The sequence below is a fragment of the Gavialis gangeticus genome, unplaced genomic scaffold, assembly GCF_001723915.1.
Source record: "Gavialis gangeticus isolate Ggan-Ray unplaced genomic scaffold, GavGan_comp1, whole genome shotgun sequence".
NCBI classification, from domain to species: Eukaryota; Metazoa; Chordata; order Crocodylia; family Gavialidae; genus Gavialis; species Gavialis gangeticus.
In genome coordinates this window covers 157,859,987-157,872,677 of record NW_017729032.1, presented here as the reverse complement: position 1 = coordinate 157,872,677, position 12,691 = coordinate 157,859,987, and the positions used below count along the sequence as shown (strand labels likewise).

Below are 12,691 nucleotides of genomic sequence, written 5' to 3'. Positions count from 1 at the left end.
TGCCTAGGATCGAGGTAAGACTAACTGGCCTATAGTTTCAATCGGCTGAGACACAAAAAACAATTCTGATGTATGTGCACATCTGCCCTGTTTCTCATCGCAGTGCAAGTGAAGTTAGATGTATACGTGCATGAGACCTGTTACTTAAGCTCTGCACCCCAGCTCCCAAACCAGGAACTGTATCGCTGCATTGCGAGGGGCATGCATGTAGACTACTATCACCAGGGCTCAGCTGTGCACAGCATGACACAGGCATATAGCTATGTATCCATCAGTTCACATATTTGTGTGCCAAAAGTCAGTGCAGCATGTCTCAGCATACTGAGGGCTTGTGTTGTATAGATTTGCCTTAAATGACCTTCAAAGTAGGGAAATGTCCTTGTCTTTCTGTCTGCAGTATGGGCTAACATGAGCCGGCAAGTTCTTGATCAGTCTATTCTGTTAATAATCTCAAAGATTAGCATTTTGGCTAATAGGAAATCCATTAAAGTTTCAACTGCCACTTGGTAATGAAGATACAAGACTACGTGGTATAAACATGTTCTGAGCCTCCCAAGAAGCCTTGCAACAAAATGAGGAATGTTTGGTATTTCTAAATTTAAGAAAAACATGCACTGAGGAAATTAAATTTTTCTTACAGAAGAAAAAAATCCCAACAAAAATGCAACCCCTCCCAAATCATTAGTTAGCCCATCTGGACTGCCTTTCCAGAATGTATTGTATGATAACCCACACCTCCTCTTCAGTTGGTTTTATTAATAAAAAAAAACTAATAGTTCAGTATAAGCAACCTTCCATTGTTGTTTTAGGATTTCTGCATTGTGGTCTGAGTTGTCCCAGCATAGATTCTCTGTTAGTGGAGAATCTCTCCTATCTCCTTTGTATCGTAGAATCATAGAAAACTAGGGTTAGAACAGACCTCAGGAGGCATAACCCTCTGCTCAAAGCAGGACCACCCCCAACTCATCATCCCAGCCAAGGCTTTTATCTTAATCTCCAAGGATGGAGACTCCACAAGCTCTCTAAGTAATCTGTTCCAAGTGCTTTACTGCCCTCTTAGTGAACAAGCTTTTCCTAATATCTAACCTAAACTTTCCTTCCTGCAACTTGTGAACATTTCTCCTCGTTCTGTCATGTGTCACCACTGAGAACAGTCTAGATCCATCCTCTTTGGAACCACCCTTCAGGGACTTGAAGGCTGCTGTTAAATCCCTTCTCAGTCTTCTCTTCTCCAGATTAAATAAACCCAGTTCCTCAAAAGTTATGCGCCTCAGCCTCCTAACCATTTTTGTTGCCCTCCACTGGACTCTCTCCAATTTGTCCACATCCTTTCTGTATTGGGGACCCAAAACTAGATGTAATATTCCAGATGTGGCCTCACCAGCGCTGGATAGAGGGGAATAATTGCTTCCATTGATCTGCTGGCAGTGCTTCTACTAATACAACCCAGTATGCTGTTAACCTTCTTTGAAAAAAGGGCAAACTGTTGGCTCATATTTGCCTTATTATCCACTGTAACCCCCAGATCCTTCTATCCTGCTTAGCCAGTCAGTCCCCACCCTGTACTGGTGAATGGGATGATTCCATCCGAAGTGCAGGACTTGCACTTGTCCTTATTGAACCTCATGAAGTTTCTTTTTGTCCAATCCCCTAATTTGGTACGGTCTCTCTGAATCCTAGCTCTACCTTCCAGCGTATCTGCTTTTCCACCCAGGTTTGCGTCATCCTCAAATTTGCTCAGGATGCACTCCATCCCATCTTCCAGATTTTTGTTCAATGTCTTCATCAACACTGGCCCCAGGACCAACTCCGGGGGCACCCCACTCGATACTGTTTGCCAGCTAGACATTGAGCCCTTGACTACTACCCTTTGAGCTGATGATCCAGCCAGTTTTCTGTCCACCTAAGAGTCCATTCATCCAACCTGTACTTCCTTATCTTGCTTGCAAGAATGTTGTGGGAGATGGTATCAAAAGCCTTGCTTTAAGGTATATCACATTTTTGTCATCTTTAATTTTCCCAGAGCCTGAGGAAGGGCTTGTGTGCCTGAAAGCTTGCAGAATAAGGTTTTTTTCTTTTTTGTGACTTCTTAGTTGGCCTAATAAAAGGTTTCATCTCGGAACCAAGAGTTGTGGAGTTTTGCATTTCTTTTTGTCTTGGACCAGCATGGCTACCAAATATATCCCTGTACCACTGCTGTCCCAGCATTCACAGAGCCAGTTATCTTGTCATAGAAGGCAATCGTGTTGGTCAGGCATGACTTGCCCTCACTGAATCTATGCCAACTGTTCCCTTCTCCAGGTGCTTAGAAATGGATTCTTTGAGGACCTGCTCCAATATTTTTTCCAGGGACTGAGGTGAGGTTGACCAGTCTATAGTACCCTGGATCCTCCTCCCATTTTTTTTTAAAAGCACTGTATTTCATCAGGCCTATCTCCAGTTTCATACTGGAGCTCTGAGCAATCGTACAACTCTTTTACGTAAAGAGCAAGTCCTCCTCTTCTCCCCTGCCTGTCCTTCCTGAACAGTTCATATCTACCCATGACTACTCCAGTCACGTGAGCTATCCCACCAAATCTCTTATTCCAATCGCATCATAGTTTGGAGAATGCAAAGACTCCTAGGCTAGGAACACACATTCAAAAAGCCTGAGTCTGAATTGATTCGATCTCTTGCAGGTTGGTCTAGCTAGGCTGAACCAGTTTGTAACTGGACAGATATTCTCTCTGGACTGAGGAAATTCAGGCTCATGCCTGCAATAGCTCAGGCTAGAAGCCGGGGGAGGAGGGGTGATAGAGCCAACCCTCCTTTCCCTTCCAGAGAGGTGAGCTGAGGGTGGGCATGGCCAGGCCCTGGCAGGACCTCTGATTAGGGAGGTCTGTCGGCACCATCCCAGGCTTTTCCCTGCTTGCTGCTCAAGGGGCAGGAGTGTTGCCAGCCCCAGGCTGCACTCTCAGAGCAAAGGGTGGGGTGTGTAGTGCACGCATCTATTGATGATCCAGACCTTTTCAATCTCCTTCCCTGCTGTTTGCCGCAGACTGACAGGCAAGCAAGCAAGCCAGCAGAGAGCTGATACCAATGTTTATCACCTCATTAGCAAAACAGTAGCCTCCCTCCATTAATTCAAACTCTTCTTAAACCGCTTACTAGCTGACCTGTTGACTTAGCTCCAAAAAGCCCTAAGCAGTCACTGTTCTGTCTGCCTGTCCCAGTGAAATTGGAGACATGCACACACAGACACTTCTTGGCATTAGCTAGCATACCACATGCCTAGGGTCTTTGGGGCTGGAGTTCGTGCTGTGGGAGATGGGAGGGGGGGTGGGATTCCTGCTTGAGCAGTGAGGTTGGGTAGGGCAGTGGGAAGCCAGGCAGACCCTTCTGAGGCTGCAGAGCTCCAGCCAGGGAGCTGAGGGGGAAGGGACCAGTTCTGCTGTGGAACAGAGAGCCCTGCTCAGCCCAGAGAGCACGCTCAGATGCTGGGGTCCCTAATTTAACTTGAACCAGCAAGGGGTCTAACAGACATTGCATACACTAGTTTGACCCAAATTAGTTAAATCTGATACTACATTCAACCAGGTTTATCTCAAACCAGTTTCAGCCAAAGCTCTGCTAGTCACTATCTGCACAGCCATGGATTGATCTCCAGGATGCGTCCACTTCTACCTGGGCCCTTCTCTTTGACCGGAAGGATTGAAGAGAACACCACCTGGGCCCCTGGGCCCTTAACCCTTGCACCCAGAGCTTTGTAGTCTCTTGATCTGCTCAGGGTCACTCCTGGCAGTGTCATTGGTGTCCACATAGATGAACAGCATTGGGTAGTCAGAGGACTTGATGAATCTTGGTAATCTTTCTTTGACTTCTCAGCTCTGTGCAAGCCGCAGATCTCCGGAGACAACAGGTCAGGCTGGCAGATGGATGCCTCCACAGAAGGGCATCTCTAACTACTGCCACCCATGGCTTCCTTTTGGTGGATTGATTCTCCCAACCTTGGGGATACCTGGCCTGGCCTCTTCCACCAACAGAATGAGCTCCTCCTCTGTTGCTAGGGCTCTGTGTCTTTATTTCAGGAAAACCACTGCAGGTAGGGGTGAAGACTTCCACTTGCTGTCAGAGCTTCCACGTTCCTAGGAGTCCATGCCCTCTTCCTTTTCATTATCCAAATGGGTAATGAGTCATCCATTCCTGTGAGCTGTCTGAACTCACTTTACTCTTCCCCAATGGATCAGCTGGGTAGGGTGCTTTTTGCAAGCACTGCCAGACTGTTTTAGACATGATCTCAGTTAGAAAAAAAAAATTGTAAGTTTCCTTTTTACTTTATTATTTTACTGTTAATTATTTTAGTTGGAACACAAAGGTCATGTGGTTCTGGACATAGCAGCAAATACTGAGAGGGCTACACTGGAGTAAATAATTATTGTCAAGTTATAGGGGTAGGCAATGGTTTGATAGCCCTTTCCTTCAGTGTAAAATAACCTCCCATCCTGTGCCAGCGGAAGAGGGAAACGAATACTGATGAAAAAATGAAGCGCGTATTTATAAATAACAGAAGCCACAGCTATTCCTTGCTTGGACTTCCTGTCTTTCTTTTAGTTGGATCAGATTTTCTTCCTAGACACTGAAAACTTTCACATAAGCCATGGTAAGCTCTTATTACAAGTTTATGCTTTTTGAAAAATGTTTTTGGCCTGTGTCTGGGTAGGAAGAGCAAACCCTGCTGTAACGTGATTTACAATAACTTCCTGACTAGGTCAGATTGTGTCGGTGAGCTTTATCGGCTTTTTCCATGTCTTTAGTCAAATGTTGATGCTCAGTTTGTTGGTAGTTAATGGAAAAGGAAGACGAATCATTTTGTCTTCCTGGGCCCTTCCTTTTTGTGTATTTCTTTACAAAATCTGCAAATTTATCAAAACCAAATAGGAATAAGTCTGTTCCTTTTCCACATTTTGGTCTTGTGTTGAGAATTAAGCTAGAGACACGAGAGCAGTGACAGAAATGATAATTTGAGGTCGTTTTGTAATCCAAGAGGGCATCTGGATCAGCAGAACATTACATTTGCATCCTATTTTGCACACCTATCAAATGAAGCTATCACTATCACCAGAAGAGTGCAACTTCTGAGATTTTAGCAGCCTGTTACAACTAATAGAATTGAGCACTACCTACCATTGCAGTTTTGGACAAAATAGGATTGGAAAACATGTCTTCCTGCACTTCACCTGCAAAACTCAGTGCAAAGGAGAGTGTTTTTTTTTCCTTAGCATAGTCACCTACTTGGAGTTCTTTAAAAGTGTACTATTACATATATGGAAATATGAAAGGGTAGAGTTTTCCTCTTGCTTGGACTTTGAATATTTCAGAAAAATGAGCTGCTTAAATTGTTAGGAAGCAGAAATGAAGAAGACTGGTCTTTGTGAGATTTTTAGACCATTAGGACCAGAAAGTGCACAGTTCTGCTTAAAATGGGATATCTGGGCATCAGGGTGATTTTTCCCCTTAGTGTTTTACTGTGCTGAGATCATATGCATTGAGCCTGCCTTCTCTTGGCTCAGAGATGCATTCCATTGTTATCTGCTTTAGGAAACGAAACTATTGCTAAATTCCACACCCCCCCCGCCCCAAATAATGGCTTCCCTTACAGATATTGGAAATAATTTCACTTCTTGTGCAGACTAAGGCAATACATTTTCTGTAGAGATTTAGAAAACATGTTTTGAGATGCTAACATTACAGGTATTGCACAATTAACTGTTTAATTGCAAAATTACCTTAAAACCAGCTAAAAGTGCAAATTGGCTATCACACACAAAAAGATCCAACCAGTTGCCCGTGGTGGGGGCTGTGCACCTTGGCGGGAGGTTGTGGGGGGATGGAGGAAGTGTGTGGCAGTCCCTACATGCCCCTATCCTTCCTCGCACCCACACCCTGCCCACCCAAGCTCTATGCTGCTGCCACCCTCCTGGGCATGCGCTCCACGCTGCCACCAGCCCCAGCTCCATGCTGTATGCTTCCGCCCAACTGCAGCTCCTCTCATCCCTGCTACTTCCCTACCTGGTACCTGGAGTGAGAGGGATGCTGGGGAAGCCAAACAGGTCCCCCAGTGGCTGCAGCAGCAGCAGTCCCACCCGGCAGCTGCACGCTGCCTGGCCTGGGCCTTTCCATCCGCGAGGGTGGGAGTGAGGCACATGGGCTGGGTGAGGTACAGTTAGGTGATGGGTGCCTGCAGGTGCAATGACATTGCCTAGTGGACAGGGTTTGGCCCACAGGCCATATTTTGCCCTGCCCTGAGTTAGACTTTATTCAGTTGCAGTTACCAGTGTACCTTTCAATGAGCAGGGGGCAGCCTCAAGTCCCAGGTCCAGGAACTAGGTTCACCTCTGCCCACTGAGTGGGGAGCAGCTCCAGGTCCCAGAGCTGCCATGTGCCCCATCGTGATGGTCAGCAGGACACACGCCATACGTTCTACTTAAATTGTAATACAAACCAGCCATAAAATCCATTAAATGTGGAATATCTTTGCAGCTGGTTTGCTATTTTATTGCATTGCGCGCTGTCTGAACTTGTGGCATGCTGCAGTTAACATGCTGAGTGCACCATAAATGTAACATTAGCCAGGGCCCTAGTTTATGTCCAGTTAAGTTGTTTGCCCCAGTAGGGGCTGATCTTTTTGGCTGGCATGCCACATACGAGCTCCACACCCTCCCAGATCCCTTTACTATACTTGATCTGCTGCTCTGCTTTCTCTCTTCTGCTCCACTCCCTGCCTGATCTGTTCTGTTTCCTGCTTCCTGCCCTATATTCCCTGCCTGATCATCTGCTCTGTCTTCTGCCTCCTGCCCCATCTGCTGCTGTGCTGTCTGTCCCCTTCCTGACTGGTCACATGCCACACAAAGGGGCTACCTATGACACTCCTGCCACAGGTTGGCTTCTTCTGGTCTAGGAGGTCACCAGCGCCTTTATGTTGTTAATTTTGTTCAGAACCAATTCTTGTGCTTAAAGTACTGTTGTCTTGTCCCAAACTTGTTGAGCTGGTGGTAGCAGCTGTGGGATATTATGGAAAAAGCTTTAGAGGCATCATTTTAAAATTTACACTTCTGTCTGAAAACTATACTTGGTTGTGTTACAAGACTCTTCCAAGATTACTATAATTGAAAGAGACTATAAGTAAGCTGAATTCTTAGCTTGCTTGGTTTGATATAACTTTTCTTTTTTATCCTGTTCTATTTTTACATCCTTGGGTGAGCAGTCAGGCTGCCTCATTCTTTTATGGGTCTCTCTCTCAGCAGCGCAGGGATGGGAGATATTTCTAAAACTGCAACATTTGGTAGAAAAACATAGGATGTGCAGAACCTGGAATTTATTTTTTACTCTTATTACTCTTAGCTTTCAGTTTGTTAGTTTCCTTTTGAGGATGATCTTCACCTAAAATGTCTTTGTAAGAGTGAAGTTACGTATTTCCCAAATCAGAAATAAATAATCTCTGTTGCTATCATCACTCATTTTTTTTAATAATTTTTTTGTACCCCTACAGGCAAAATGGCTGCTCAAGTTACTTTGGAGGATGCTTTGTCCAATGTGGATCTCTTGGAAGAATTACCATTACCGGATCAGCAACCGTGCATAGAACCCCCTCCATCATCTCTGCTTTACCAGGTACAAGAATATCCATTCTGATATTTGCCTTTTGGCAAATATTGCCATTCTCCATTGCCTTTTGGAAAAGCAAGCACAGGTAACTTTTTTTTCTGTAAGAACTGGCATTTGGATTTTTTCTTTCTTGATGTGTGTCTTTTTTCCCCTCTTCATACAGCCAAACTTCAACACTAATTTTGAAGATAGAAATGCATTTGTTACAGGCATTGCAAGATATATTGAACAAGCTTGTGTCCATTCTAGCATGGTAAGTACGTCTTTGACCAGTTTTCTTATGGTATGATAGATATAAATTCAGGAAGAAAACTGGAGTAGCAAACCCCCCCCCCCCCAACAAACACTTCAAAGAGGCACCACCTTCAGGAATGATATCTCGCAAGAAGCATTTGGTTAGCTCACTGTTTTTCTTATCCATCAAAAATGGTCTCTTTACTGAGTTAGTTGCTTGGAAGTCTCTGTCCTTTAGCTTTTTGTTAAACAATTCTTCAGCTTTCTGACATCACCTTGTATTATCAACAGCCATGTTATTATGACTAATGGGAGAAAGTTTACCTGGTGTGCCAGAAAGTTCCCATTCCACTCTATTATTTTGGTTCAGGTGAGGGGCTGTTAGGGAAAGACATATATCAGCTCCTTCATTTTTCAACATCTGTATTAGTGACTTGCTTGACACAGGTTTTTTAAGTTCTCCTATGCTGATGACACCACTCCTGCAGTACAGAGCAAAGAACTCAGCACCGTCTTCACTGACTCTAAGGTAACAGTGGAATAAGCTTGGTACTGGAAGATCCTCCTCATTCTTGCATCTACACAGCAAAGTCACTGAGAAACCACTTAGTTTCACCTCTTGTAATCAGCTGCTTTCAAATGATCGTTATCTGAAGTATCTGGATAAAAGTTTGACTTTAGAAGCTCATCTAGAAAGGGGCTGTGTTAAAAAAAATAAAAGCAAGCACTAGCCTAATGTGAGAATTTTGTAGACCTGACATAGTGTCTTGATTATGTACGTGCTTTGAAAAGGGGCTCTAGCACCGATACAGGTCCACTGCTAAATATTGTGCTTCATCTCAGCAGGTGGTACCTGTGCCAGATCTCTGGATGAGCAACTTAATGCCATGATAATGATTCTAACTGGAATATTAAAGTCAAGACCCATTTAATGATTGCCCATGAGAGCGTGCCCATCCTCCTTCTCCCCACAAACATCTGTAGATACACATACTCCCAAAGCTTGTAAATGCAATCAAACCATGGCCAACCTGAACTTTAGCAATTTATAAAGATCTCCCAGAATTTTCTGAAGACACTTCTGAAATCTCCCAAGCCACTTCGGCTTTGAGATAAAGGTTTTTCAGTTGTTTATCCTGAGACGCACTGCATGCACTGTGAAGAATTCTGAGATGAAATTCATATCCTATTCAGTCACTTGCTTATTGGCTGTGCAGAAGTACTTCCTGGGTTCAACCCGCTCTGGAAAAAGTGCTCCTCGATGGACCATTTCAGAACGTGACAAATATGGACCTCTTTCTTACCTCCTGGAAGATGCGAGAATGCCCAGTGTGACTGCTAATATCACTTACAAACAGCGGGCCGCTCTGTAAATCAGTGAGAACTTTGCTAGTTTGTAGGCGTCATGTGGGCTTACAACAACATACTTCTGAAACTCTCTTCATGCTCACGAATCTGGACCTGGTTATTTGATTGTGGCCAATCGTTTCTCCTTTCTTGTGAAAGCAGGATTGCTTTCCTATCCCGGAAGATTTTACTACACCGCTTTTTAACACTTTTCCATTTTCCTGTATATAAATGTAAAGATCCTTGTTGTTTCCCAGTTCTGTTTTGGTGATTTTAGTGTCTTGAATGCAATTAAAACATGATTTGTTTGGATTTCATGTCTGGCTTTGTCATGAGCCAAGTTTGCTGACCATATTATAGTAACATACTCATTGCATTAAAATGGCGAAAGTATTCCACCCATTAGAAATAGTGAAGATGATTCTGTGGATCTCAATTCACATGTAGTAGGGTACTGTTGAGAGAGATGATTAAGAATAGAAGAATTTTTAGAGGTTGGTTTGAACAGCTGAAGTAATTTTTTTTGGTAAATTATGAATCGAGTTGAGTTGGGCTTTTAAATAGAAACCTGCTTGCACTATATGCTTCAGTAAGGACTGGCAATTTTAATGTGCTGCTAAAATGCATTGGGTGTGACTTAGTACGCATATATTCTAGTAAGAAAAATAGGTTGGTTTTGTCCAGGATATGGATTTAATGAAGAGTTAATCTCTTCTGTGCTGTGGCTCCTCACATGTTGAATGTTTTTCTTTACTGTAGAATGAAATGCTGGAAGAGGGCCAAGAGTATGCTGTCATGCTGTATACATGGAGGAGTTGCTCAAGAGCCATTCCTCAGGTAAAAAAAAAAAAAAAAAAAAAATTCAAGTGTCACCCTGCCTGACTTGGACCTTCGTCTCTCCCCTGTGACTGTATGGGTCAGCAGCTTTAGCAAAGAACTTGAATGAGTCCTTATTCCTGAGCCCACAAAGGTGGCATAACAATGACACCTTCTCTTCTGTGCTTTGGTGAGGGAACCTGGGAAGCATTTCTTTTTGCTGTGCATTATTCTCTCTGCCAACTTTGGGAATAGCACAAAAGCAACATGCTCTGGAAGGATAATAGTTTATTTGAGATCAAGGCCTTCTATTTCATTTAATATCAAATAAAAGAAGATAATGGAAAGCAGCATCTATAGTTTGATTTCAAACTATGTGACTAGTAACATGATAATGTTAAGGATAGACTTAAAAAGTTCTGAGCAAAAAACATAAAATAAGGAAGGTGTAGTTGGTGATTTTTTTTTCTAGGTATTCGAGGCTCCCTGTATTTTATAGATACGTGTTTATATTTAATTAAAAAAAATACCCATAGATACCATGAGTCCATAGTTATGACTTGAGTGGCTTTTAAAATGTGAACTTTTAAGAGTTGAGAGGAACTGGAAAAGCAACAAAATAGTGATTCTTTTAATAGTTTTTGATTTACAGAATTTCTAACAAAAAATATTGTATGCTGACACAAGTGTAATACTTGTGAAACCATCAGATTATCATATGGATTATAGGGGTTCAGTTTTCAGTTTTTCTCTTTCTCCTGTGACTGGGAAGTTGCTGAATCTCTGTGCTTTGATTCCCCAGCTTGTAAAATGAAGAAAATACTATTTCACAGAGATGGTCGGGGGTTAAATTGGTTACTATAGGTGAGGCGCCCAGAGCCTACAATGATTGAGGCCATGTAAAAATACAGTTGGATTTCTTCTCGGCACGTTTATATTTGGAAAATAGTATTCCCTTAAAAACAGGACTGAGATACTAAAAACAACAATTTGGATTTAAATATGGATAAATAGCATTACCATACATACATTTTCTTAGTTAGATGTGTCATTCTGGATCTGAGTTTTTGCTGGAGTTTCAGCTTGGAGGGACTGTTCAGTAATCATTTACTTGATTGTCTTTAGGTCAAATGCAATGAACAGCCTAACAGAGTAGAAATATATGAGAAAACCGTGGAAGTTCTGGAGCCGGAGGTCACAAAACTGATGAATTTTATGTACTTTCAGGTAAAAGAAAGTTGAAACCATGATTATTAAGAGAAGAAAATATTTGATCTTATTGTGTGCTCTATTTTATGTGGCTTGGCTCAGATTGTATTCCTGTAAGTAAATAATAGAAATAAGTTATGTGACTTACAAAGAGGGGTGAGTTGTCCCTATGTTTCACATAAAAACTTTCAGCTAAATTGACAGGGACTTATTTGAGCATTGCCACTTTTAGGCACCTGCCTCTGGGATGCAATGTATACCACGAATTAGGTGCCCGCACTCTCCATACAGGGCATTTTAAAGGGCCTTATATGGAAGGAGGAGAAGGAAAAGATGACAACATTTAGATAACGCAGTGAAATTTCCTCCTGAAGCTGCTGCTTCACTGAAAGTTGGAATTTTCCCTTCATTCCTTCTGCTAGAGAAATGCAATTGAACGGTTCTGTGGAGAGGTGAGACGTTTATGTCATGCAGAGAGGAGGAAAGACTTTGTGTCCGAAGCATATCTCATCACACTGGGCAAATTCATCAACATGTTTGCAGTACTGGATGAACTGAAAAATATGAAATGCAGTGTGAAGAACGACCACTCTGCCTACAAGCGGTGAGATGCAATGACAGCAAACTCTTACTTTAACACTGAACCCACACTAGATGGCAGTAGTGGCTCTTTATGTAATGAACTTGTCTTATTTTTAAGTATAGGTACGATAACACTGAAACAAAAGGGTGACCTGCTTGAAGTTATATCTTTGTGAGCAAAACCATTTTATTTATGCTTGTTCTACCAAAACAGCTTTGTTCTCCAGGCATGCAAACTGCCTGTCTGTCTCTTATGCGTTCATTTTTTCATAAATCTTTTCTTTTTAGTATGAAAGACTTTTTTGTCCTTCTGCCCAAGTATGATACTCCCATTTTTAACATGCAACCTTGATCTCTTTGTCAGTCACCATTAATTCAGTAGCCTGTAAGGCTGTTTGGCTTTGCTGTCCCCAGCTACTGTAGACAGAGCAGGAGGGGAGAAGGCTAGAACATTGGCGACAAACCCAAAACAGACTCAAACTACAGCATATTACATTTGCAAGTTGTGTGTTATGGCAAATGTAGGAGGCAGAGAGTCTTTCCCTTAAACACACAGCACTTGCAACAACTTTAAAGTAAAGTGGCAGGTGGTTCATAATGATCATGATCAAGGTAATAAATGGCCTGTTTGATTCATGCTGCTTCTGCTTAGCTGAATTTCTGTTGTCCTATGAGGAATTCTCCTTTTAGTTTTCCTTTGGTTTCAGAATAATTTGTTTCTCCAGAGCAGTGTTCCAAGGGAACACAACGTGTCCTTAAGATTTCATTATCAGCTGGTGTAACCTGGCATAGTATCACTGCACTCCAGGTGTCCATCTGGAACAGCTTCTTTACTGGAGTGCTAGCTCTGGGAGGGGTG

At 42.6% G+C, this 12,691-nt stretch overlaps 1 protein-coding gene across 2 annotated transcripts in view; it reads left to right on the top strand.

Annotated features, from left to right (window-relative positions):
- Window positions 1-12,691, top strand: part of CYFIP1 (cytoplasmic FMR1 interacting protein 1) — a 167,343-nt gene that overhangs the window by 30,246 nt on the left and 124,406 nt on the right. For both annotated transcript variants that reach the window (XM_019524180.1, XM_019524179.1), the window contains exons 2-6: window positions 7,529-7,650; window positions 7,808-7,897; window positions 9,985-10,062; window positions 11,167-11,268; window positions 11,673-11,854. In XM_019524180.1, coding sequence (XP_019379725.1) covers window positions 7,534-7,650; window positions 7,808-7,897; window positions 9,985-10,062; window positions 11,167-11,268; window positions 11,673-11,854 — 569 coding nt within the window. In that variant the 5' untranslated portion in view covers window positions 7,529-7,533. The remainder of the gene's footprint in view (window positions 1-7,528; window positions 7,651-7,807; window positions 7,898-9,984; window positions 10,063-11,166; window positions 11,269-11,672; window positions 11,855-12,691) is intronic.